We start from the raw sequence: 26,654 nt of genomic DNA, 5'->3' as shown, positions 1-26,654 counted from the left end.
TTATCTGAAATCTCTGTTGCTACGTTTTCTATTAGTGGTGTTTGATAAAGTAAGCATCATTTTTACTATCGCTCATTCTGGGGAGAAGATATATGAGCATTAATTGTAAAGCAAAACAGCAAAAACACTCAACACCGATGACCACTGATTGACAGCTTTTAATTTGAATATTTCGAGTGGTTTGTAAATTTGCATTTGTGTGTGTACGTGTATGTGCCAGGCTAAACGGCTGTTATGAGGCTCTCTCTGGTGGAAGCACATCTGAGGGGTTTGAAGATTTTACCGGCGGGGTCACAGAGATGTACGAGTTGATAAAAGCGCCGCCTGATCTCTTCAGCATCATTGGCCGGGCCATCGAGAGAGGCTCACTTCTGGGCTGTTCTATTGACGTGAGCTCTTCCAGCCATTCACATTATGAATAAAATTGGCTTATTACGCTTACATTTAACTCTGCGTCAATGTTTTAGACATGTCTTCTTGGAAGGGGTGATCACCCTGGGAGCATCCGTTTTAAGAACAAAAACATAAACTGCCTCAGTGTTTTTATCTCATTATAAATTGTAATAAAAAAATGGTAATCCAATATTTTAGACTTATTGAAGGGGTAGTTCACCCAAAAAATTTGTATTCATTGATTTACCCTCAATGAATTCATTGATAAACCTGTGTGTGACTCTTCCTTCTGTGGAACACAAGAAGTCAATGGGGCCCCAATGTGTGATAATGTTTCACTCTTTTTTTTCTTCTTCTCAAGATCACCAGTAAGTTTGACATGGAGGCAGTGACCTTCAAGAAGCTGGTCAAAGGTCATGCTTACTCTGTGACAGGAGTGGAGGAGGTGAGCCCAACACAAGGAGCATAGAAAGGATGCTTTACAATTCACAAACCAATTGTTCTTGATAGTATGCAAGACTTTTTGTCCCAAGTCAGAGTAACTGAAAATCGTGTGTAAATCATAGTAACTAAACTAGGGTGCGAAACGTGTATATACTTAGCGTTAATGTTTGGGCTCAGATTACCCACAACCCCTTGTGCCCCTTGGAGGTTTTATTGACGGTTCTCTACTGATTTTTTGAAGTGTTTTAGCTGTTTTTAAGCGTTATACAGAAATGTTCTAATATATTTAGCTATAGATGCTTAAAAGTAGTATTCCCTATTACCGGCAAAGCGCTTTGTAGTTAATAGTATTAACACTTAAAGTGGCTGTCCGTTAGAATGGCTTCTTTGTTGCCATCTCAGTTTGCAATTGCTACTGCAAGTGTTGTGCGGAGGTATTTTCTTTACGCGAGTTGTGATTCGGCACTGTTCAACTGTGCGGATGAGTCTGATGTTTTGAGTCGCATGTCACGTGTGCCATAATGCCATAATAAACTGATAACATGGCAGATGATATAACACAAAACAAATAAGAACATAAACAGACCCAAATAGCGCAAATGGATGCTGTGTTGAAGTGTTTTGATATTATTTCGGGTGCTGGGTCATATCCATACCTGGGAGTATGGATATGACCCAGGTACTCCCTCCGGGAGTCTCCCGTAATGCGAACCGGACAGAAGATCCGCGATTGCGGGTCTCAAATGGTAACAGGTACGGTCATATATCATTATACACAATACAACTATATATACAGTACATAAACTATACGCAATGCCTTGCCATCATTTCCCGGAAAATAAGTCTGTAAATTTGAGTAAAATCACAGGCTTCACTTATCCCTTGCGAGTGCGCCACATGAAATACAGATGTGGGGAGGTAATTCACATAAATCACACGAGGTATAAATCACACGAGGTCCCCAGATAATACTAATCCCGTGCAAATAGGGCTTAAGTTACATTTATCATAATGAATATAACAAAGAGAGAAAGAACAACCTATGAAACTGTACTTGTCTGTATTAACACAACAAGTGCGCTATGGTTTTTGTGTTATCTATTGAAATAATGAAATGTTTTCTGTTCTGTTCAGAAGAAATAAAGCCATGTCTGCATCCGTTTTCACGTTTTCAATTTTGCACCCCAGTCATTTAATGCTCATTAGCTGTTCTAATGTACAAAGTAATAAAGATTATGGCAATAACAGATTTACCAGTAAATCTACCTTTTAAAGTACTACCGTTGCAATAATGGAAACTCGGGTATTACTTCAGTCCCTCTAAATGCTAAGATTGCAACATGTGCTAATGGATATTTATTGGTGTGTCGTGTTTCAGGTGCTCTACAGGGGAAACATGACTAAACTGGTGCGTATCAGAAACCCCTGGGGTGAAGTGGAGTGGACAGGAGCCTGGAGCGATGAGTGAGATAAACACACACACAGTGATGGATGCTACAGTCTTACTGTAATCTGTGCATCGCTGCTCTGATAACATAACTTACATGTGTGTCTCTTAGCTCTCGAGAATGGGACAGTGTGGACAGGTCAGTTAGAGGCAGATTACAGAACCGCAGTGAGGATGGAGAGTTCTGGTGAGTAAAAATATGTGACCACAGCCCCACAGAACCTTACAAACTGTATCATTTGAACAAACTCTTAAACCTAAACGTTAAGCTTTGGCACGGTACAGGAATCATACTTTAATTCAGGTGGCTTGTTGAGGAGAGATGTGATGTTACATTTCTAAGCAATCAGATTTAAAATGACATTAAATCACCCTTACATTCAAGTCATATCTAGAGAAACCAAAATATCATAACTTGGGATTGGGCTCTTTTAAGACAGTAGAGTTATTATAATTGTTAGACATTTTGTTTGTAGTTTTATTACTGTTAAATTTGCCTTTTGAAATATTATTAGTTCATTTTAGTTTGATTTTTAGCTATTTTGTGATGTGCTTTTGTTAATTCATTATTGTTTTTCAAGTTACATTTTTTTTTTCAAGTTTAATTAATTTTTTTATTATTATTTTCAGTTAATAAGAACTTCTTATTGCGATTTATTTTTCCAAATAATATTAGAAATAACAGAAATGTTTAACTAGTTTAAGTAAAATGTAAAAATGTTGGTAAATATAATTTTTTAATGTATACAAATCTAGTTTTTTTTTTTTTGCACACACACATACACACAATAGGTGAATTTCAAACAGTAAAACCTTTGAAAGGAACTTCAGGAACAGGATTCCATTTGTATGAGCGTTCCAAACAAGAAGCGAAGTTTGTATTTTAAAGTTTTGAAATTTTAGAGTTTATTTTTAGATTTACAAAACACTAAAGTCACAAAGATTAATGTGCAAACTAAATCTACGCTAAAACTTCAGGTTTCAACCTAATGGCCCTACAGACCCCTACTAATTGACACCCAATAAAAACCATTTCTTTCTTCTTTAGGATGTCGTTCAGTGACTTCCTGCGGGAGTTCACCCGGTTGGAGATTTGTAATTTGACAGCAGATGCTCTGCAGGCAAGTCAGGTGAAAAAATGGAGCACGTCGCACTATCACGGGGAGTGGAGGAGGGGCAGCACGGCCGGCGGTTGTAGAAACTTCCCAGGTACGATGTCTTTGTGTGTGAAGTGAATCAGTGGGTCGGAGTCACCAAATAAATCTTTAACTGACTTTACCTACAAATTAAAATTCAGTTCAGACATACAGTGTATGTATATGTTTTTCTCCTGTGGAATGCGTAAGTGTGTTTAATGATTATGTTTTGTTACTAATAATTTATATTTTTCGGGGGTAAACAGCCACATTCTGGATCAACCCTCAGTTCAAGTTGACCCTACAGCATCCTGATTCTCCCGGCCAATCAGAGTGCAGCTTCCTGGTGGCGCTGATGCAGAAAGATCGCAGGAAGAAGCGAAAAGAAGGAAAAGACATGGAGACCATCGGATTTGCCATTTACGAGGTTCCGAGAGAGGTACAGTACAGTACGCTGGAGTTACTTTAAAAGTGACTGATTTTTAGATTGTGACGTAATTCAGACCTGCATTCATTCTGACATCTAACAGAATGACATAAGATATAAATAATTAAATTTACTAGTAAAAGTTCTTACAATAATGGGATCTTGTCAATATCTGAAAAACTAAAAATTTAATTTAAATTTTTTAAAATTCTACAATTTAAAAATAAAAGGCATATTAGCAAAAAACATACAGTATTTCATGCAGTCTCGCTTTCTCTTCAGTTTGTGGGTCAAACAGGTGCGCACCTGAAGCGCGATTTTTTCCTTAGTCACGCGTCCAGCGCCCGCTCGGAACTCTTCATCAACCTGAGGGAGGTGAGCTCTCGTTGCCGACTGCCGGCGGGCGAGTACATCATCGTCCCATCCACCTTTGAGCCCAACAAAGATGCCGACTTTGTCCTCCGAGTATTCTCAGAGAAACCCGCCAACTCCGAGTAAGTGATGCCATTTCACCTAATAATAAAAAAAAGTCCAGCTTATTATTTTGTGCCAAAGCCAAGTCATGCCAAATCTGAAGTGATTTTGGAGTCATAAAACCACCCGCCCACAACAGATTCATCCAAATTTTTTCTGTGTTCTTCAGAGAAATGGATGATAAAGTCACAGCTGACATTCCCGAAGAGGTGACTACATGCATAACAATTTGAATATATTCATATATAAATAAGAGATAACTGTTCACCCTGTAATTTCCTTCTGTCTAGCAACGTCTGGATGAGAGTCAAATTGATGCTGCCTTTAAGAATCTCTTCAGACAGTTGGCTGGAGCGGTGAGAGACAAAAATAATAACTCTGATCTGCTGAGGTGATATATTGCAATGCATTAGGACATCAAATGTGTGTCCTTGATTCTGTGATGTGATTCGCAGGACATGGAAATCAATGTTACAGAGCTGCAAACCATACTGAACAGAATTATCGGCAAACGTGAGTCCTGTCTTCAATAGAGAGTATCGCTGATTTCCCTGTTCCAAAAGCCTACATAGACAGCACATTCTTAGGTAGCATCCTAACCTAAATTGAACCTGCATGAGTGATCTGAAATACCATCTGACTAAAAAAACAATGCAGAAATTAATATTTCTCCCTCCGAAGATCCATTTTTGTAGCAGATGATATCCTCGGACTTCCACAATGTTAATATTTGTTCAGTAAACAAACTGCCTGCAAAGTCAGGTAGTAGTATCACAACCCTTCAGGGATATTCTGTATCACAGCAACCAAAGCATCTCGGCTGAAAAAATCACCGTCAAGCATTTTCAGAAGAGCATTACAGGGGCCGGTTGCATAAACTGCTTAGAATAGACTTAGTTAGTCATCCATTTTTTTTCTTCAAGACTGGTCATAACTTCTTTAATTCAGTTACGTAAAAAGGTAGATCTGGCTAATTGAAATATGACTGATTAGTCCTAACTAACTGCTAGTCAGCAGGGTTTTTCCTGGCTCAAAATGAGGCGGAGGTGGTGCCATCCTGATCTTGTACACACACACGTAGGCCTACCGTACCTTTAAGTGGCTTAACCAAAGTGACTTTGAGTTTGACATATTAAAAGTTCTAATAAAATTAGATAAAAATGACAATTATTAAGTTATATAAAACGTTACTTTTATTCAACCAAACAGAAATGTTTTTTAATCAAATAAAGCTTTTTTATCATTTCAACTAACTTTTCAACCCACAATAGCCAACTAATTTAACCTAAATTCTTTCTAAGTGAGCAAAGCTCATTCACATCTTGCATTCTCTGTGGTTCACTTTAAATGATTCAAGGATCTCTTATATTCGCTAGTGACTGAAAAGTTCTATAGTTTAAATTAATCGGTTCAAATGAGTCATTCTTGTGCGAGCCTTTCTGAACGCAAGGTGCGTTCATACTGGCGAACTCGCTGTGTACAGTATACGCTGATTCAACGATCCAACTGCACAGCTAAAGACATTACAATGATGTACGTCATGTTAATTTAATAAATTTCAAGACATTAAACGTACTTGAATGCAAAGCAAACAGCCGTGAAACACAGGCTGGCTCTTGTTCTGCAACTCTTTTTAGCTCCTCAGTGTGCTGATAACGAAACGGCGCCTCCACTGTGGCATAATGTCGCAACTGCAGTTACAAATGACAGTCTGTTAAATGCACGCAGCATTTCTTGTGAAGACTCGCAACAATTTTGGCGAGAGCCTGAGGCGGCACAACATTTGACGGAGGCGGCCGCCTCCAATTTCTCTATGCAGGAAAAACCCTGGTCAGTGAGACTAGTAGTTAAGACGCAGTCTTAACTTAGCGGCTAAGTTTATGCAACTGGGCCCTTGTATTTGCAGTTGCTTAAAAACGCTTGGGTGGACATGCAGGTTTTTTGAAGAATTTGTGTAATGCCGGATTGGAATTCGGCCACATAATTTTCCCAGCTACTGTTAGAAACAGTCAGATATAATTTAGGTAGGCAGCCAATTAGGCTTTGGAAAAGACCAAATGTCTTTCATAAGCATTTTGGCCTTAAAAAGAGCTGTCAGACAGATGACTGGTTAAACCCCTCATTGTTTGTGTCTGTATTCACAGATAAAGATTTGAAGACAGACGGCTTTTGTAAGGAGGCCTGCCGTAGCATGATCAACCTCATGGATGTATCCGTTTCACGCTATCTGTTCTACCATAAGTCTTGTTTTGTTATCAGCTTTTTTCTGTTTTGGTTTTTCTTTCCGTTTGTCTGATCATTCTATATTGTATGTCTGTTTGTTATAGACTTGATGCTCTTTTTGCTGTCTGACTCTTAAAGGAGCAATCTGTATACAAAGCATACAAAACTATATATATATATATATATATGTGTGTGTGTATATATGTATATTTGGTAACGCTTTAGATTACGGCCCGCAATGTACTGCATAGTTAAACAGAATTTACAGTGTAATTAATTGTAACAATAATGTTACGTCTACAGTACATATCTGTAGGTAAAGGGGAACAATATTCAAAGTTTAGGGAAGAAGTCAGAAAATTCAAAAAAACCTTTATACTTTAAGTATTTTAAAACTAAGCTATTTTAATATTACATGGTATGCATGACCTGCAGTTTGCTATACATCAGTCTTAGCGTGAACACACACTACATTTTTGTAATCGCAATGTACCCATAAATAAGCTACTGTGGATATTAATTAAGTACGAGGTTCTTATTTTATTATTATAGCATACACGAAATAAGGTTTTTTCAGTTTTTGTGCAAGCAAAACAGCAAGAATGAAGCACGCTGTCTGTCAACTGTAAATTTGACTTGAGTTTTGACTTTAGGATTCATTTTTATTTGATTGATTTTAGGATTGTTGGTCACAAATCATTTCTTTTAATTATGAGTTATTATGAGTTATTGTAATGAGTTTTAATGTGTAATGTACAAAATCAATGTTGATATTTTGAGTTAATATGGCATGCAGTTCCCTCATAAATAGTTTTTTCATTTTCCGAACTCTTACCCCTTTATTCCCCAAATTTTATTTTTATATTGTTCCCCTTTATCTACAGATATGTACTGTAGTGGTACATTATTGTTACAATTACTTCTGCTGTAAATCCTGTTTAATTATGCGGTACATTGCGGGCCGTAATCTAAAGCGTTACCGTATATTTTATCTCAATCATTTGCACTCACTTAAGACAATGACACAAATCATATAGGTGTCTTAAAAATCTGTTTCATTCTGCATGGAGCGGGACATAACTGGTCAAATACTTCTGCTTTATCTTTTTAACTCCTTAACGTCTTTATAGACAGATGGCAGCGGGAAACTCGGACTCACGGAGTTCCATGTGTTGTGGGAAAAGATTAAACGTTACCTGGTAAAATGCTGCTGTTTTTGTTTCTGTTGAAAGTCTTTGATGAACTGTGTAGTCAGAGCTGGGTAGATTACTTGGGAATTGTAATCAGTTACTGATTACAAACCACACGGCAAAATTTGTAGTCAGTAACGTAATCCCTAATATTACACATTTCTTGTAACGTAATCGGACTACTTTTGGATTACATTTAGATTTTGTTTGACACTTGTAAACAAATGTGAAGTATTCAGACGGCAATCTGACAATAATCTTATAATCAAAACCATAAGCTTTTGCATATATTATAGCCACATTAATAATGGTTTGCTAATAGCAAATGTAAAGTGAAGATTAACACTGTTCTTGACACATAGCGAACATCCAGATTACAAGTAATCCATTACTACCCAGCTCTGTGTGTAGTACTATGTAGATGTAACAGTAGCAGCTCCTTGGGTTCAAATATGGTGGAAAATGGTCATGAAAGAAATCAAGTGCTAGAAGCCTTAACATTCTTAACAATCCTATACAAATGTAGAACAAAACACTACACTGTCCACTCACCAACTCTTGTCTCTTGTCCTCCTGAATTTTTACAGTCAATCTTCAGGGAGCATGATCTTGATAAATCTGGAACTATGAGCTCTTATGAGATGCGAAAAGCTCTGGACTCAGCAGGTACAAGACCTGAAATACTTTGTTGTTCTTTATTTGTTAGTACAGATAGTTTTGCAAATTGGCTAGTAATATTTACAAGATACATTATGTCGGTAACACGGTAACAAGGTGCTATTTGTTAACAGTAGTAAATACATTACCTAACACTAGCTAACCATGAACAATTTCGTTTTTAGGTGTTTATTTATCCCTGTTAATGTTAGTTCATGTCAATGCTAGTTTATGGTGCGTTGATGTTAACAGACACAACGTTTGATTTTAATAATGCATTAGTTAATGCTGAAATTAACACTAATTAACATTAATAAATGTTGTATTAGTAGTATTGTTCATTGTTAGTTTATTTTAGCTAATGCATAACTAATTGTTAACAAATCGCACCTTATTGCAAAGTGTTACCGATATGTCTAGTTTTATTTTTAGCTTTTATGCTTGATGCGTTTGCTTTGAAACTAAATTTCAGGACAATTTCTTACTTAAATTGCATGCGTTGAGCAATGCTTCTGTTATTTATTTACGGTTTTAATAATGTAGATCCCCGTTGTTTTTGTGAAGATTACATTGGATAGTGTTGTGCTATAGATATTTAGTTTGTTTATTTTTTAAATATTTGTTAGATGCCCTTGTAAAGGGCTTTGTGCATGCAGCATTGTCGGTCTGTGTACGGACGCTTCTGCCATTGTATCGCAAATATTGCAATTTTCTATTGCTCTTTACAGGATTTAAGCTCAACAATCATCTATTCCAGCTGATTATTATTCGCTACACAGAAGAAGACCTTACTGTGGATTTCGACAACTTTGTCACCTGTTTAGTGCGATTGGAGACCATGTTCAGTAAGCTGTCTTTTATGGCAATACATTTGTTTTTTACTGATCTTTAAACCTAATTAAATTACTGGAATTATGATTGACCAATTTTCTGTGAAATCGCACCCAACGCCTCAATTTATAAATCATAAGTTTACCGCTGCAAATCAGGGTAAAGAAGGCACTGACTTTATATGTACTTGCACAATTCATTATTTTTAGGGCTGTCAAACGATTAATCATGATTAATCGCATCCAGAATAAAGGTTTGTGTTTACATAACATATGTCTATGTACTGTGCATATTAATTTTGTATTTATAAATACAAACACATACACAAGTATACATATTTAGGAAATATTTACATGTATTTATTTATATTTACCAATAATTGAAATGATATATAAATGTTTATTAATTTTTCTATTTTTCTTAAATATATGCATGTATGTGTATGTGTTAATAAATACAAAATTATTATGCACAGTACACAGATATATATTATGTAAACACAAACTTTTATTCTGGATGCGATTAATCGCGATTAATCTTTTGACAGCCCTAATTATTTTGCTTATTTAACCCCAAAATGTATGGGTTGTAATCTGAGAAAAATAAGTTGCATCAATACAAAACATTTTGTTGACAAGCAAAATGGCTAGTCAGTTACAATAATTCTGACATGATGTAGAGCAAGTTGACCCAGTCTTACTGAGAATTGTTTTTTGCAGAGACCTTCAAGACTATGGACACAGACGGTGATGGAATCATGTCACTCACATTCTTTCAGGTTTTACTTCAGTTTACATAAGCATTTCTTCTGTTTTATTTGACACTCAATATTTGCCAGTCACAGCATATTGACACTTGATGAAAACATGTCTAGAGGGTGTGTATAGATGAATTTACAACTTCGAAGAGTAAGCACTTAACTGTTTTCAAGTATGCAAAATATAAGCCTGACCGCACCGCTAGAATGTCCTTTCAGTAGCGACTTACCTGAGCAGATAACGTTAAACAATTTAAGAAGTTCAGTTGTAAAACATTGACATTATAATATGATAAATATATAACCGATCCAATATTATCTTGCTAGCAAGAACACACAAAATATACAGCAGAATCATTCACGTGTAATGTTGTTTAACATTGTAAATCTGTGTTTTCATGTTTATGTATGTTTTAAGCCTAAATGTCTTGTTTTTCTCTCTGGTCTTACAGTGGATCTCTTTGACCATGTTTGCCTGAAATCGACTCAGATTCTTGTCAAGTGCCTGCATCTTTGTCTCCGGTTGGGTTCACATCCAAAGATTACCTTCATTTTTACACTTATTGTATTTACTAAGACATAAAAATGATGCTGTTTACATGCTTAAGCCTAAAAGGTCATTTCCAATTATGAGTATTTCTAAAGCCAACAGAAAATCAACAGAACTTTTAATAAATTATTAACTTTTTTAATAATTTTTGTTTAACTGGACTGTCAAACAAAACCCTTGGCACACTTTCTGTGCCAAGCCAACCAGCTACTTATAGCCAATTTCAATCATTCTTGCAGCCCTCTGTCAGCGTTTTGTGAAATTACCTTGCTCATTACACATTTTATTTTTTCTATAAATGTTGCACTGTTAAAGTTGAAATCAATTACAGTAGTAGTAGTAGTAGTAGTAGTAAGTCATTTCTGCAGCACTTTCTATGCAACGTAAACAGAATTTGCAAAAAAAAAGCTTAATTGGTTTACTATGCATGTTTCACGCATGTACTTGAAACTTATAGAATGTGTTGAACCGAATACATATGTGCTGTGTTTAAAATGCTGAAAGGGACTTTTATTTTGTATACATTCCAGTAGTTTATATAAGGAATGGTTCAAGATGCCCATTAACTATAAGGCTGAAAAAAGGTAAATTAGGGAATAAAAAAGGTGGAGGAAATTATTTGTGTGATTTTTCTTTTACTCGGTATTGATGATTTTTAATAAAAAAAGGGAATCTTTTAGGGCGGTCAAAAGTTTAACTGTATCCACAAAAAAAGTTTGTGTTTACATAATACAAACCCGATTCCAAAAAAGTTGGGACACTGTACAAATTGTGAATAAAAACAGAATGCAATGATGTGGAAGTTTCAAATTTCAATATTTTATTCAGAATACAACATAGATGACATATCAAATGTTTAAACTGAGAGAATGTATCATTTTAAGGGAAAAATAAGTTGATTTTAAATTTCATGGCATCAACAAATCTCAAAAAAGTTGGGACAAGGCCATGTTTACCACTGTGTGGCATCCCCTCTTCTTTTTATAACAGTCTGCAAACGTCTGGGGACTGAGGAGACAAGTTGCTCAAGTTTAGGAATAGGAATGTTGTCCCATTCTTGTCTAATACAGGCTTCTAGTTGCTCGACTGTCTTAGGTCTTCTTTGTCGCATCTTCCTCTTTATGATGCGCCAAATGTTTTCTATGGGTGAAAGATCTGGACTGCAGGCTGGCCATTTCAGTACCCGGATCCTTCTTCTACGCAGCCATGATGTTGTAATTGATGCAGTATGTGGTCTGGCATTGTCATGTTGGAAAATGCAAGGTCTTCCCTGAAAGAGACGACGTCTGGATGGGAGCATATGTTGTTCTAGAACTTGGATATACCTTTCAGCATTGATGGTGCCTTTCCAGATGTGTAAGCTGCCCATACCATCAGAGATGCAGGCTTCTGAACTGAGCGCTGATAACAACTTGGGTTGTCCTTGTCCTCTTTAGTCCGGATGACATGGCGTCCCAGTTTTCCAAAAAGAACTTCAAATTTTGATTCGTCTGACCACAGAACAGTTTTCCACTTTGCCACAGTCCATTTTAAATGAGCCTTGGCCCAGAGAAAACGCCTGCGCTTCTGGATCATGTTTAGATATGGCTTCTTTTTTGACCTATAGAGTTTTAGCCGGCAACGGCGAATGGCACGGTGGATTGTGTTCACCGACAATGTTTTCTGGAAGTATTCCTGAGCCCATGTTGTGATTTCCATTACAGTAGCATTCCTGTATGTGATGCAGTGCCGTCTAAGGGCCCGAAGATCACGGGCATCCAGTATGGTTTACCGGCCTTGACCCTTACGCACAGAGATTGTTCCAGATTCTCTGAATCTTTGGATGATATTATGCACTGTAGATGATGATAACTTCAAACTCTTTGCAATTTTTCTCTGAGAAACTCCTTTCTGATATTGCTCCACTATTTTTCGCCGCAGCATTGGGGGAATTGGTGATCCTCTGCCCATCTTGACTTCTGAGAGACACTGCCACTCTGAGAGGCTCTTTTTATACCCAATCATGTTGCCAATTGACCTAATAAGTTGCAAATTGGTCCTCCAGCTGTTCCTTATATGTACATTTAACTTTTCCGGCCTCTTATTGCTACCTGTCCCAACTTTTTTGGAATGTGTAGCTCTCATGAAATCCAAAATGAGCCAATATTTGGCATGACATTTCAAAATGTCTCACTTTCAACATTTGATATGTTATCTATATTCTATTGTGAATAAAATATAAGTTTATGAGATTCGTAAATTATTGCATTCCTTTTTTATTCACAATTTGTACAGTGTCCCAACTTTTTTGGAATCGGGTTTGTATTTGTCTGTGTACTGTTATTAATTAATTAATATAAATATGTATTCATTTTTAAATATGTTAATATATAATGATTGGTAAATATAAATAAATACATTTCCTAAATATGTATACATTTATGTGTATGTTTTTGGGGTTTATAATACAAAATTAATATCCAAAGTACCCAGACATATATTAGGCCTATGTAAACACAAAATTTTATTCTGGATGCGATTAGCCACGATTAAGCCCTAGAATCTATTTGCATATGGCTAGAAGATTTATCCCACAATTTTATCTGCCATGAGGAAATCTTTCTCCTAAAATGCTGGAGGACAACACCTGTCCAACCAACTGATGTGCTGGAGGAAATCAAAGATTGTCTTTGTGGTATTTACATAAAAAAATTCTGTGAAATAATGAGATTATAATAACATCTTTATCTGGTCAGAGTTACAAAGGTAGCTAGTGTGGACCATATGAAATAGCATGGTCCTATCCATATGTTTATAAAGAGCATATCGTTGAGAAATATTTGACTGACCCTCTGTGTGCTAGATGGGTCATCATAATTGACATATCGCTAAGCCCCGCCCCCGCTTAGATACATCGCTAACTCGGACAAACACACAGAGTTCGCTAATGTCTTACAATGAGAGCTGTCATTGTGAAAGGTAGATTAAAGAAGATTCAATTAATTTACATTTAACAAGTTTAATATGTAGAGGCACTGACATTTATACCTTCTTTTATGTTGACTCTGGTCCGTTCAATTGTTCGAAAGTTATAATGTGTGTCACTCATATTTTCTGCAAACATTTATCTGAATTACACAATGAGGTGGGATACTCTCATTATAATGTGGAATGAGTCTGATAGTTTTCTTTTAATATTTATCTGAATCATAGAAATAATAGTACATGTAGGCCATTTTTGAGGCCTGTACTTCAGAAAATCCACAATGAATATACAGTCTTGATATTGTATGAGTGACGAGGTGGGATACTCTCATTATAATGTGGAATGAGTCTGTTGAATCAGATAGATCAATTTTCTTTTAATATTTATCTGAATCATAGGCCATTTTGGAGGGCTGTACTTCAGAAAATCCCCAATATACAGTCCTGATATAAAAAAAAAACTCTGCACGCAACCACTAAGAACACCTAGCAACATAACTGTCTAACATATCTGTCTCATAGACGTATTGCCTGGCTTAAAGCCTTCCATTGTCGTGCAATTAAGGTTCTTTTTCAATACTGTATATATCGTCTTCTACATAATATTTTCATATTTAATTTTTAAATGTATTTGCATTTTTATTAAATCACTATTGACAGACTGATAGAGAAACCGCGTTCGCCATGGATCGCTTTTATTTTGAAATCCCAAAATACACATTTACCATAATGCGCAGTACATGCGCGCAGCGTGACGGCTAGTTCGACCGTCGTTTTCGAAGTGGCGGCTGGTTTGACCGAGGACATCGGTAAATTGGCATAAATACAAAGATGAAATCTCTAGCGCAGGACATAGAGGGTTTCTCTAAAGGTCATTTGAGGAAACAGAGCACCCGTGTGACGACGGTGACCGGAAGGAAACTGATAGAGACGCGGAGCGGTGAAAACTTTCAAATAGCGGACGATACAGAACAGGGCGGTGACGAGGCGTGTGGGTTCGTGCAGGATCTGAGCCTGGACCTGCAAGTTGGCACCATCAGACCTTTCCTTTTACTCTGTGAGTTAGTGACGAACATTGGTCATGTTAACCTCACTGAGGTTCATTTACTCCAGACATAAGAAATATATAAGTATCATGAACATGATGATCCTGCATCCTACATGTTACTTAAAACTACAGAAAATACCATGATACATAATTTTGTTCAATAATAATAATAAGATTAATTATAAATATAAAAATAAGTATAATACAAATAATCTTCCAACTGACTTTGCTTAATAGCTTCACAGGATGCTGCTCATGACATAGACACACTGAAAAAATGTAAGGTAATGTATTTATTTTTTGTGTTTTCTCATAGCAAGCTTACATTGCTCATGTAAGCAAAACGAATAAACTGTAATGTTTTTTAGGTAACCCATATGCTGAATGTGGCCTATGGGGTTGAAAATGCATTCCCAGAACTCTTCACATACAAGACTGTCACCATGTTAGATCTTCCAGAGACAGACATCATCTCCTATTTTCCTCAGTGTTTTGAGTTCATAAACCAGGCCTCTCATCAGGTCTGTATGTGGATAAGTTAGATATAGATGGAATATAAAAGTAAGTAAAAGTGTGCATTTCTAACATTTCTTCCCGCCATTTGTGTTAGGGTGGAGTGGTGTTGGTGCATTGTAACGCCGGGGTGTCTCGCTCGGCTTCTGTTGTCATCGGTTTCCTCATATACCAAGAGAAGATGTCATTCGAAGAAGCCTTCCGTGCTGTGAAATCTGCTAGGCCACACATCCAGCCAAACCCAGGCTTTATGAACCAGCTAAAGAATTATCAGCCTTGAAGCAACATACCTCTCAAATGTCATTTTATCATTGACCTTATGGATTCAGGGCACTGAGTATATTTTATACCAATGTTTCTATTGTCGTGTAGCACTTTACTAATGATCTGATGAGTTGAATCAGGTCTATTAGAAAATGGAAACCTACAGAATGTGCAGTACAATAGACGTGAGGTTAAAATGCCAACATGATTTTTGAGTGTTTCGGTGTTGTTATGCCTAAAATATTCAATTATGTTTGATTCCATTTTATTTATCTAGCGCTTTTCACAGTTTTGCATTAGGAAATGGCAATAGTCACTGGTAAAGAGATATAGTTGTGAAAAATAAAGAAGGCAAAGAGTACATTGTGGATGAAACTTAACAAATATTTGCAAAAAATGTCACAATATACAGTCCTGATATTGTATGAGTGACACACCGAGGTGGGATACTCTCATTATAATGTGGAATGAGTCTGTGGAATCAGATAGATCAATTTTCTTTTAATATTTATCTGAATATTTATTATGCCTAAAATATTAAATTATGTTTGATTCCATTTTATTTATCGAGCGCTTTTCACAGCTTTGCATTAGGAAATGGCAATAGTCACTGGTAAAGAGATATAGTTGTGAAAAATAAAGGCAAAGAGTACATTGTGGATGAAACTTAACAAAAATTAGCAAAAATGTGTATATTAAAAATATTTTATAAAGTATTTTAACACGTTGGCAAAATAATGTCCTGGTTTTCCTCGTTTCAGAATTAACTTCTGAAAATAACGGACCATTTCATCTTACATAGATAATTAAATCTTAATAATATTTTAAATCGGTTATAAATATTCTGTTGGTTGTATTTTGTTCAAACATTTGTGTGGCTGAAACGGGAAGTTCCTCTCGACCAGCATTACACCAGGGTTGGTTACGTCATCTGAAGAGGTCATTACACAACCTGAGATTCACTGTTCATTTTAGTTTATTCTGACAGCTGCGGTAAGAAAAATAACAGTCTCAAGGGCTGAACAAATCTGCATAATTCTTCATAAAGCCTTAACTGGACCGATAAAAGATTTTACACCTCTACATAAAGCCAATAGAATAAAAAGAGGTTGAATACCTCCAGAGAATAAAGACTACAAAGCTGTGGAAGGTGCGTTTCATTTCATGAGGGTTTTTTTTTCAGGAGGAAGCCAACAAATCTTTCCCTTTGTTGTTCTTTCAGGAAGCCAGGAATATCTGAACTCTGCCACATCTGATCAAGCTGAAGACAATGGAGCTCTGTCAGACTCCTGAGGTAACCCAAACCATGTCACAAGCTCATACAGGAGAGAAGAGTTATGTGTGTACTGTTTGCAATAAGCATTTCACTCAGGCCAGCACAGAAAAGGATTCACAGAGGAGAAAAACCATATCGCTGTGAGAACTGTAATAAGTGTTTCCCTCAAAGATGTCATCTCAACTACCCTTCTAAGGGATGTCACATGGAGACGAAAAGTTCAGCAAACTCAACTATGAAAGTGATTGAAATGTTTTTCCATTTCTGCCTTTCTAAACTGATGTGATAGAAGCAAAACATATAACATTTATTCCCAAATAAAAGTGTATTTCTGCATTAGGAAAAGGTTTTGGATTGTGTCATTCTTTTCATGACAAAACACGTTTTTCCTCAACTTTACATCTGTAAAAATATATATAATCAAGTATGGTCACAAGCGCTTTATTTTTATGGAAATTCAATTCAGTACAACAAATACTTTCATGATATATGTAACAAGTATGAGAGCTTTCACATCAAGTATGAGTAATATGCTTGTTTCCTAAATTTTCCTAAAACAGAAATATGATCTGGGTATATTCTTATAAAACATTTCACGGGATTCACTCATCGGTGTGAAATTAAATGACTCATGTTTGTGATTCTGCATACATGAAACTCAACATCCCACTATAAAGGAATACAAGAGACATACTGTATATAATAAATAACCAATTTTAGTAACAATGTTAAAAAAATGCATACAACAGACATTTCATGTACATGTACTGACACAAACACCATAAAGCAATCAACATTTTACAGATAATCCAAACCTATTTTAAATTAAGACATTAATACTAATCGTTAAGTTAATATAATACATTTACAGTTTTATACATTCTAGCACTCTGAGGAATGTCAAAATTAATAATTCTGTTTGTATCCTTTTGAAGAAAACAAAATAAGCACTCTGTTGTTGACCAGGTTCATACAGATAAGCAGATGATTTAACAAATCTTATAAATAAGTGTAAGCTAAACTGCACTGATTTGTGTAATACTGTTCAACAGTTTGTGAAACCGTATCAGTCATGTTCATTCACAATTCATGATGAATTGTCATTCTTTGGTCTGTGGTTGATGTTGCATATGAACTGAGGATAGTCTTAGGCGTAATTGTTGTTCTGCTCTAGCCGGGTGAGGATAGTGGACACCAGTCTCTCGAGCTGCTCCGCCCTGTGTTTGCCAGTCTGCAGAACTTCCTCATGATTGGCTTTATCCTCGCTGTCATAGTCCATCACGGCCTTATTAGTTATTAAAGACAGAGCGAAGACCCGCATTCCGCAGTGACGTGCTACGATCACCTCGTGGACAGTGCTCATACCTGAAAAACATACAGTCCGATTATTACAACTCTTTGTGCTTATAAACCGTGTGCATCACGCCCACATTCGAAAAACAAACAATACAATGACGGTTATAATGAATAGACCTAGAATCTATAGGAAAAGGGTCAAATCTCACCGACAGCATCAGCTCCCAGTTTGTGCAGCATGCGACACTCTGCAATGGTCTCGAACGAAGGTCCGCCGAGAACACAGTACACACCCTCTTTTAGAAAGTCACTGTAACCGAGCTCTGAGCCCACATCCATCGCCAGCTGCTGAAGCTCCCGATCATATGCATCAGACATGCAGGGAAAACGCACACCAAACCTAAAGGAAGATGATCGTTAAAAAAAGGCTTCCATAATACGCAATGTACAATAGAAACAAACAAATCTTTATTATTGGGTTATATGGTGTGCTTAAATGACTAATATCAAAAGCTTGCCTCTCGTCATTGGGTCCTGCCAGAGGGTTGTTTCCAGCAAATCCTGGCATGTTGAGATGGTCTTTGATGATCATGATGTCTCCCACTTTAAAGTCCTGGTTCAGTCCTCCAGCGGCGTTGGTAAGAATCACCTTCTCAACACCCAGCAGTTTGAATATACGCATAGGCATAGTGATCTGAAACAAAATAAAGCACTCTTAGTTTCAGACACTTACTCATTTAACATCGCACAAGACATCTGCATACAATTAATTGTATAAACTTAAAATAGTAGTAACTTGAATAAAATTTGAAGGTAAATTCTAACAAAAAATTAAATTCTCTACTAATTCAATCAACCTCTTGCCATCCCATGTGTCCAATGTATTTGACTTCCTTACTCATTTTTATTATTATTATTATTAAAAATATAGAAGTTTCAAAATGTTAAATCTCCAAAAAGCCCATACATTAACCTAAACAACTTCAGTGGGTTAATAAATGTCTTTGAAAGTGAAGCAGCAGGTGTGTGTGAGATAAATAATAATATAGTTAATGCTAATAGTTTATGTTTTGTCATGTCATGTGATATTGATATATACTGTATAATGTGTTGATAACTTCAAATCGATATAATGTAACGCGATTTCAGTTTATGCTGAAAATGTGCTTAAAAAGGCTTCAGAAGATATCAACATTTTGTGACTTCATTTGAAACAACTTTGTGTTTAACTGAAGAAGGTAAGTCATATACATCTGGAATGGCATGAAAGGGGGAGAATTAAGAGAGAATGTTTATTTAATAAAATGGTGAACTAATTCTTTAAGCATTTTTGTCTATGCTGGGCCACAGGATAAAGTGTTCTGCTTAAAAAAGTCTGTAAATCACACACGCTATACAGGCTGTTAAAAATAATTGGGTTTGCCAATTAGCTAAACTTAGTGGTGTAGACCAAATACCTAGTTAAGAGTCAGAGAGCTTGATATCATGATATCTCAAATACAACATGTGTGTTTGTTTATAGGGTACCTTCTGGATGGCATATCCCTCATAAAGATGAAACCTTCCCTGCATGCAGACACACGGCCTACCCTTTAAAGTCCCAAACACCAGGCGACCTGCGTGGCCATGCACTGCAACATTGAAACAAATTAAATACTTTCAATACAAAGTAAGTACTGCATGCATAAACCGTTATAAAAAAGAATCTATACAATATCATACATTAAACAAGATAGAAACACATACCCGTACTCTGTGGGAAATTTGGGATGTCACTGTAGTTAAAGGCCACCTGGTCCTTCAGCATATCAGCCAGTCCACCCAAACCAGAGCCGCAAACTATGCCCACCAGAGGGCGTACTGCAGTCTGAGACAAAAGCCAGTCAGCGGTTGCCTGGCACTCCTCATAGTTGTACCTGTCAAGACAGGAAAAAATAAACAAGACTGTAACTAAATCATGTATGTATTTTGACCATTTCCTATTTGATTTAAATTGTTAAAAGAATTACAAAACCTGTACATGCCAAAAAGAATTATCCCGACAAGACTAAAACCCGAGCCTCTCCAACACAACACAATTTGTATTTACAGTAATATGTAACTGATTAGTAAAATATAAATTCTGTAACAAAGCAATTTTATGAATAGTATGATATGGCTTTCGATGTTATGAAAGTTATCATCTGACGCAGCTGTGCAGTTCACATACAGTTTAGTGATGCTGCTCTTAACATCTGCTTCACATTGGGTTTAATTTTTCCGGAAAATTAAAAAATAATAAGTTTCAAAATGTGTTTTCGCAGACATCTGATAAAAATGATAAAAAAAGTTATTGTTACTTCAATTGTAAAAAACTGTGATGGTATTATGGTAAAGTGACGTATCAGATGTTTTGATATACACAAAAGTATGCTTAACATATTTGTAAACCATGGCATGACATTTATACGATATATCGATAAAATGTCAATTGGGTAATAAACCGTATATATATATATATATATATATATATATATATATATATACACGGTTTTTGTTCGCTTAAATAACGAAAACGTACGCCAGAGTTCAGCTGCTCGTCACATGCCAGCGCTCGCCACCGAGGCTCGTGCACCACCACGTGTTGCCATCCAACGTCATGGAACGGGTTTAATGTATTCAACTTCTTACACGATAAATCATACAAACAACAGGAAAAGAATAAAAAGTTTACCCAGTGTTGCTCTCAGGAAACATCGCTCGTACAATCCTTTACAGACGCGAAATGGAAATCTCTTGAAAGAAGAAAAGAAGGGCACGCACGTAACGTTAACTTGTTAGCTAAGAACTTAGCAGATACACGCTGAAAACAGAAACGCAAAATAAATAAATAAATAAATTAAAAAAACCGCCTTCAAAAATTCGTGTTAAAGATGGGCAATAATTCAAATTCCTGATTTGTTTCTCACGTCGCTGGTACTTTTATAGAGCCTCTTTTTCCTCCGCTCCTCCCCGCCAGATGACGCAAATGTACAGTGGAATACACACCCCTTGACGCAAATGCCCCCGGTCAGGGTGACCAATTTTGGGCCGTGGGTGTGTATCTGAATTTCACCTAAACTCGCGTAACAGCTGTCACGAGTGAGCCACAGACAACGTGAGAAAGGTTTTCGACAATTATACATTTACAATCTGGTTATTTATGGTCGAACAACATAAACGCGACCACGTGTCATCCCATCTAAACAAGCTGTTTTTGTCTATTTATTTTGTTTTTGTTTTAAACATATGGCATAGGTGCAAGAATCGTGTTTCCATTAGCACGTCATAACACACACACTGCCCTGTCTGTCGAAACGGAATAAATCATGACATTTTTGTACTTTCAACGTTTAAAAATACTTTATTGTTTGCCATATACACAAAACAACAAGTACATAAAAGTAGACTGAAAGTATACTTTATTATTTTTGTTTCAAGTATACTAATAGCACACATTGAGTAAATGTGTTTCTGACCTTTGTCAGAATCACATTAAAGGGATACTCCACCGAAAAATTCTGCCATCACTCACCCTCAGGTTGTTCCAAAGCTGTATACATTTCTTTGTTCTGTTGAACACAAAGAAAGATATTTAGAAGAATGTTAGCAACTGACTTTTCTGGAACATCATTGACTACCATAGTAGAAAAAACTATTTTTTGTTCTGTAAAACCCCAAATAAGATATTTTGAAGAATTTAGGACAGTAAACAGTTCTACGGCACCTTTGACTACCATTTTAATTTGACCTACTATGGTAGTCTTCAATGATGTCCCAGAAATGTCAGTTGCTAACATTTTTTCAAATATCTTTTCTTGTGTTCAACAGAACAAAGCAATGTTTACAGGTTTTGAACATAATATGACAGAATTTTCATTTTTGAGTGGAGTATCCCTTTAAATCTTCCAGTTGTCCACCAAATACATCAACAGTGGCATTTAAAGTGTAAGTTGATATCTACAGGGCTGTGGGGTTCAACACTGAAATTTGTAGAATTACTTCATTCACTTGTGTGTATGCTTTTTGTGGTTCGGCCTGTTGTTGTGGTTGGCTCTTTAGCCTAATACTTAGAAGAATGTACCCACAAGGCCATATGACATAAAGATAGTGTTTACAGTCTTAATAATGACGTAAAGCCTGTTTGGGGTCCATGTTTTACCTCCGCTTTCCATGGCATTGTTGTGACTGTTACAAAAGGCAGTGATACAGTTTTGTGAATCGAAAGGCAAACAGGGAAAGGAAGGTCATCATAAATGGCAGAGTGGAGTTTAGCATTTTCTTTTCTAGAATCAACACGCCTATATCCTGACCAATAGCAGGGCCGCTCAGGATTGTTATGCCTCAAAACAATTTTGCCTTTGCCTTTAGAGTTACAGCCCACAGTAATAATCAATACAAATGTTCCCAAAGTTACATGTTGCCCCTACTCATGCCACATTTGTTATGCAACAAGTCTAGCAAACTTCAGAGGAAGGTCAGAAGCCCATATAATTTCTGACCTTTATGATTCGAACGTGTTAAAAATACCTACAAAGACTTCATCTGTTTGGGTAAAGTAGGTGAAAGTGTCACATACTTCTAAAAAATGTTCATATTTTTAGTTAACTGCAATAAGAAGGTTTTTACTTTTGAGGAAGCTGATTCCAATTAATCTTGAATTCATTTTTTTATACAATGAAACACAAGATTCCAGTAATAATTTTATCCATGACTGATAATATACACAAAATATGCAAACATTTACACATTTAGGGTCAGCAGTTTGTATAAAGTCACATGCCCTTGTCATGACAAGGAATATGTCGTCATCATAGACAGTAACCCCATTATTCTTAATCTGTCAGAGTGTGTGTGATGTGTGAGAGATGCCATAAGTTAATATGTTTAGTTTCAGTTCTGCAATCCTGACCAACACATATGTGGTGGTTTGTTAACGCATGCATCAAGTATTTCATTTATGAAAGATCCTGATCGTGTTAAAGAATCATCTGAGCATCGTCACAAGCTCTGTCAAGACCAGTGAAACTGTCTCTATATCGATAAGAGAGTCACTGATCTACAATTTTCCTGGGGTTTAACTTTGTCCCTGTTTGATCAGGATCAGTGGATTGACAGCTGAAAAATAAACTGTATTGATGTCAGCACCTACACGAAACCTGCAGATTCATTGTGTTACATTCACTGTAAAATAAGGTTTCTAATGACTGAAGAAATGTAGAGCTTTTGAAAATCTTCCTTAGTGTTCCTTTGTGAACAAAAAAAACTGAAGGTGAATAAATGAGGACAGAATTTGTATTTTTGGGCAAACTATCCCTTTAAAATCAGAACGAAACATTTGAGTGAAATGTCTTAAGGAATGAGAAAAATGTAGCACAGGGCTTGATTTCATTCCTTAGGAAATGATTGGATCGTTCGACTCGTGCCAAGACATACTTCACTGCAGAGAAGAGATGACGTTTGGAGGGGATAGTAATGTTTTTAGTAAGGCTTATGTACATAAACTAAAAAATATGTGCACAGATTAAAAAAATTATAATAATAATATTGCATAAGAAAATAACAACTGTCAGTTTTTAGTTCATGGTGACTTGAAAGTAAAACTACTAGTAAAACTGGTGACTAGTAAAAAAGGGCAATTCTATTTAATAAAAGATATGTAATAGAAAGGGTAAGTTTTCCAGAAGAGTTCCTTGAGATGCTCCACCATCCCCTTTCCAGAACATACCATCTGTGAACTCCTTATCTAATCTCTCTCTTATTACCCACAAGCGGGATTAAGAGAGAAATAAAAAGGTAGGAAATGGGATAAGCCCGTAAAAAAGCTTTCAAACCAAAGGTCAAATCATAATAACATAAGAAGTGATAAAAGTGTCCAAAACATTTCATATCACAGCCGGTTAACAAAGGAATTTAGTTTTCAACAACAAAATATACTGCCTGAATCCATTCCAAGACCACAGTCCATTATAAAATAAAAAAATGATAATAGAATAATGGGCAGTAATGCCACATACATACAGTATTAATATGCATTAATTTCTTACAAAAGTAAACAGAACACATAATATCTAGTTGATGCAGGTAGAGGGGTAAAAAGAGAACGTGGGGGGAAAGGATTATGTGGTATGCCAGTGATTGGCGCATTTAGGGGGTGGTGCAATAATGTGTCACTTTAGCTACTCTGAAAAAAAACAACAAGGGAATGCCCTACATGTCCCCTTCCTCACCTCAGGGTTAACAGACTGTTTCCTTTAATCACGATTGCACAATGCTCTATGCTTTCTGCAAGCCATTGTATACAGCTGTCAAGCTCCAGTCCTAGAGAGTTAGGCCCAGTTTCACAGACCAGGCTTAAGGCTAGTCCCAGACTAAAATTAACGTGTGACCTGTCTTAACTGAATATAACTTGCCCAGAAATATCATAAAATATATCAGTGCCATTGTTTTGTCTCAAGATGCACACCAGTAATGTATTCTTCTAAGGCATTTTTATTAAAGTGACATAAATATCTTAATTCAACTAAGGCATAGTCCTGGCTTAAACTAAATTGTGTCTGTGAAACCGGGCCATAGTGTCCAGCCATCCCTAATCAAATACACCTGAACCAGCTAAGAGAGGTCTTTAGGAATAAAAATTACATCAACAAAGGACTGCAGATTGACACTTTTTGTATATCCCATGTCAGGAACGATTCAGGAGTCAGATGCAGGGTTAACAGGTTTTATTCCAACAAAGGCACTAGACACATGAAATAGTAATTGCACAACACCATGGCACACTTGACCGTCTTAAACGGAGAACACACTAGAATGTCTAGGGGAAGTGGGACAGGTGGCTCGAGCGCTCGGCCGTAACGACCAGGGGGGGAGTGGCAACAACAGAAGTCTCTAAGGGAAAAGATGGCAGTCTCAACGCCAAAATTTGCAGAATTCCCTCAGGGAAAAAAACCCATAATGAGTCCTTTAAGATCCAGTACCAGGTCGCGACTCAGCGTGTGCGAGAATCCGGCAACAACTGCCCGAAGTAATCCGTGAGGCGAAAGTCCTCGTGATCGTTAAGGGATAATCCGCAAAGAGCGTTCAGTGTAGTAAAGCGCAGATTTCCGATGTCATAATTACATTCTGCAGGGCTAAGGCGGCGAGAGAAGAACACACACGGGTGCACTTTCCCATCACCAGCAGATCGCTGAGATAATACTGCACTGACCCCGACGTTCGATGGTTCGACCTCAACAACGAACTGGAGTGCAGGATCTGGAACAGACAAGACAGGTGCAGAGACAAAACGGGACATTAATGTATCAAAAGCATCCTGAGCGTCATGGTTCCACCTGAACGCCACCTTAGTGGAGGTCAATGCTGTGATTGGCGCAGTGATTAAGCCGAAGTTCCTTATGAATCGTCGGTAGAAGTTGGCGAAACCCAGGAAGCGCTGAAGTGCCTTGCGAGAGTCGGGGGTGGACCACTCGGTGACAGACTTTATCTTAACCGGATCCGCTCTGACACTGCTGAAGGAAATGATATGGCCAAGGAACGTAACTGACTCGGCGTGGTATTCGCACTTCTCTGCCTTGACGTATAGCTGGTTCTCAAGCAAGCGCTGGAGGACCCGCCTAATGTGCTGGGCGTGTACCTGGAGAGAAGGGGAGAATATTAAGATATCATCCAAGTACACAAAGACAAATTTATTTATCATGTCACCCAGAACACTATTGACGAGGTCCTGGAAGACGGCAGGAGCATTGGTTAGGCCAAAGGGAAGAACCAAATACTCGTAGGGTCCTGTTGGAGTGTTGAAAGCCGTCTTCCATTCGTCACCCTCCCGGATGCGGACCAGGTGGTAGGCATTACAGAGGTCTAATTTAGTGAAGACCCGGGCTCCCTGCAAGAGTAAAAAAGGCAGAAGACATAAGAGGTAAGGGGTACCTATTCTTTACAGTGATGTCATTCAGACCTCGATAATCAATACAGGGACGCAGGGAGCCATCCTTCTTCTGAACGAAGAAGAACCCCGCACCCGCAGGGGATGACGAGTGACATATGAGACCAGCCAGGAGTGACTCCTGAATGTACTTGTCCATGGCCTCTCTCTCAGGACCCGACAGGGAATAAAGGCGGCCCTTGGGCGGAGAAGTGCCTGGGAGGAGGTCAATGGTGCAGTCGTAGGAGCTATGCGGAGGAAGAGAGGTGGCCCAGGACTTGCTGAAAACCGTGCCGAGATCATGATACTCCTCGGGGACACTGGTCAGGTCTGCGGGCTGTACCTGTGGAACACATGAAACAGAGAGAGGAGAAGCGGCAGGACCAAGACAAGATACATGACACGATTGGCTCCAGGCTAAAGCAGAACTATTAATCCAATCCACGTGAGGATTGTGCTGTACAAGCCACGGATGTCCCAAGACAACTTGGTTGCCTGGGGAATCGAGGATGTACAGCACAATGCTCTCGTGGTGATTCCCAGAAAGAAAGACTTACACGGGGGGTGAAATGAGTGATGGTGGAGAGGAGTTTACCGCGAGCGACCAGGCCTCCACAGGCTGGGCGAGTGGAACGGTGGGAACACCCCATTCACAGGCTGTGGCCTCACTGATTAAGTTGCCCTCGGCTCCAGAGTCAAGGAGGGCGTGTCCAGAGTGAGAGGCCCCCTGGAACAGCAGTCAAAGAGGGAGTAAGGTGCGCTTGATTGGAGAGGTAGAGGAGGAGATGGCACCCACCAGAACTCTCCGGACTACTGGTGGGC

General features: G+C 37.5%; 3 protein-coding genes across 3 annotated transcripts in view; 2 read left to right on the top strand and 1 right to left on the bottom strand.

Moving 5' to 3' along the window:
- Positions 1-11,407, top strand: part of capn1 (calpain 1) — a 30,484-nt gene extending 19,077 nt beyond the window's left edge. Inside the window, exons 6-21 of the mRNA XM_057335666.1 lie at positions 221-389; positions 755-838; positions 2,216-2,301; positions 2,397-2,471; positions 3,333-3,493; positions 3,687-3,859; positions 4,130-4,341; positions 4,491-4,530; positions 4,612-4,677; positions 4,777-4,834; positions 6,466-6,530; positions 7,675-7,743; positions 8,322-8,400; positions 9,120-9,236; positions 9,942-10,000; positions 10,432-11,407. Of these exons, the coding sequence (XP_057191649.1) occupies positions 221-389; positions 755-838; positions 2,216-2,301; positions 2,397-2,471; positions 3,333-3,493; positions 3,687-3,859; positions 4,130-4,341; positions 4,491-4,530; positions 4,612-4,677; positions 4,777-4,834; positions 6,466-6,530; positions 7,675-7,743; positions 8,322-8,400; positions 9,120-9,236; positions 9,942-10,000; positions 10,432-10,458 (1,540 nt within the window). The 3' untranslated portion in view covers positions 10,459-11,407. The remainder of the gene's footprint in view (positions 1-220; positions 390-754; positions 839-2,215; positions 2,302-2,396; positions 2,472-3,332; positions 3,494-3,686; positions 3,860-4,129; positions 4,342-4,490; positions 4,531-4,611; positions 4,678-4,776; positions 4,835-6,465; positions 6,531-7,674; positions 7,744-8,321; positions 8,401-9,119; positions 9,237-9,941; positions 10,001-10,431) is intronic.
- Positions 11,408-14,232: 2,825 nt separating this feature from the next.
- dusp19b (dual specificity phosphatase 19b) lies at positions 14,233-16,931 on the top strand. The gene is made up of 4 exons (XM_057336786.1): positions 14,233-14,550; positions 14,779-14,825; positions 14,910-15,062; positions 15,152-16,931. Exons 1-4 carry the CDS (start codon positions 14,325-14,327, stop codon positions 15,332-15,334), a joined length of 609 nt encoding a protein of 202 aa, XP_057192769.1. The 5' UTR covers positions 14,233-14,324; the 3' UTR covers positions 15,335-16,931.
- A 361-nt stretch (positions 16,932-17,292) lies between these two features.
- pnp5a (purine nucleoside phosphorylase 5a) lies at positions 17,293-20,842 on the bottom strand. Its single transcript, XM_057334529.1, has 6 exons — positions 20,604-20,842; positions 19,637-19,806; positions 19,418-19,521; positions 18,409-18,584; positions 18,100-18,290; positions 17,293-17,959 (listed from the first exon to the last, which is right to left on the bottom strand). The coding sequence occupies exons 1-6, from the start codon at positions 20,624-20,626 to the stop codon at positions 17,742-17,744; spliced, it is 882 nt and encodes a 293-aa protein (XP_057190512.1). The 5' UTR covers positions 20,627-20,842; the 3' UTR covers positions 17,293-17,741.
- Positions 20,843-26,654: the final 5,812 nt, after the last annotated feature.

This window comes from Triplophysa rosa, linkage group LG1, assembly GCF_024868665.1.
Source record: "Triplophysa rosa linkage group LG1, Trosa_1v2, whole genome shotgun sequence".
Lineage (NCBI taxonomy): Eukaryota > Metazoa > Chordata > Actinopteri > Cypriniformes > Nemacheilidae > Triplophysa > Triplophysa rosa.
The sequence above is the reverse complement of the archived record's forward strand: the minus strand, read 5'-3'. Positions and strand labels throughout refer to the sequence as shown.

Coding starts and splice junctions, on each gene's coding strand:
- dusp19b (XM_057336786.1), top strand. CDS start 14,325: ATGAAATCTCTAGCGCAGGACATAGAGGGTTTCTCTAAAGGTCATTTG. Junction 14,551..14,778: donor CAGACCTTTCCTTTTACTCT/GTGAGTTAGTGA, acceptor TTTGCTTAATAG/CTTCACAGGATGCTGCTCAT. Junction 15,063..15,151: donor TAAACCAGGCCTCTCATCAG/GTCTGTATGTGG, acceptor CATTTGTGTTAG/GGTGGAGTGGTGTTGGTGCA.
- pnp5a (XM_057334529.1), bottom strand. CDS start 20,626: ATGTTTCCTGAGAGCAACACTGG. Junction 19,807..20,603: donor TTTCCTGAGAGCAACACTGG/GTAAACTTTTTA, acceptor CTGTCTTGACAG/GTACAACTATGAGGAGTGCC. Junction 18,585..19,417: donor AGGGATATGCCATCCAGAAG/GTACCCTATAAA, acceptor ATTTTGTTTCAG/ATCACTATGCCTATGCGTAT.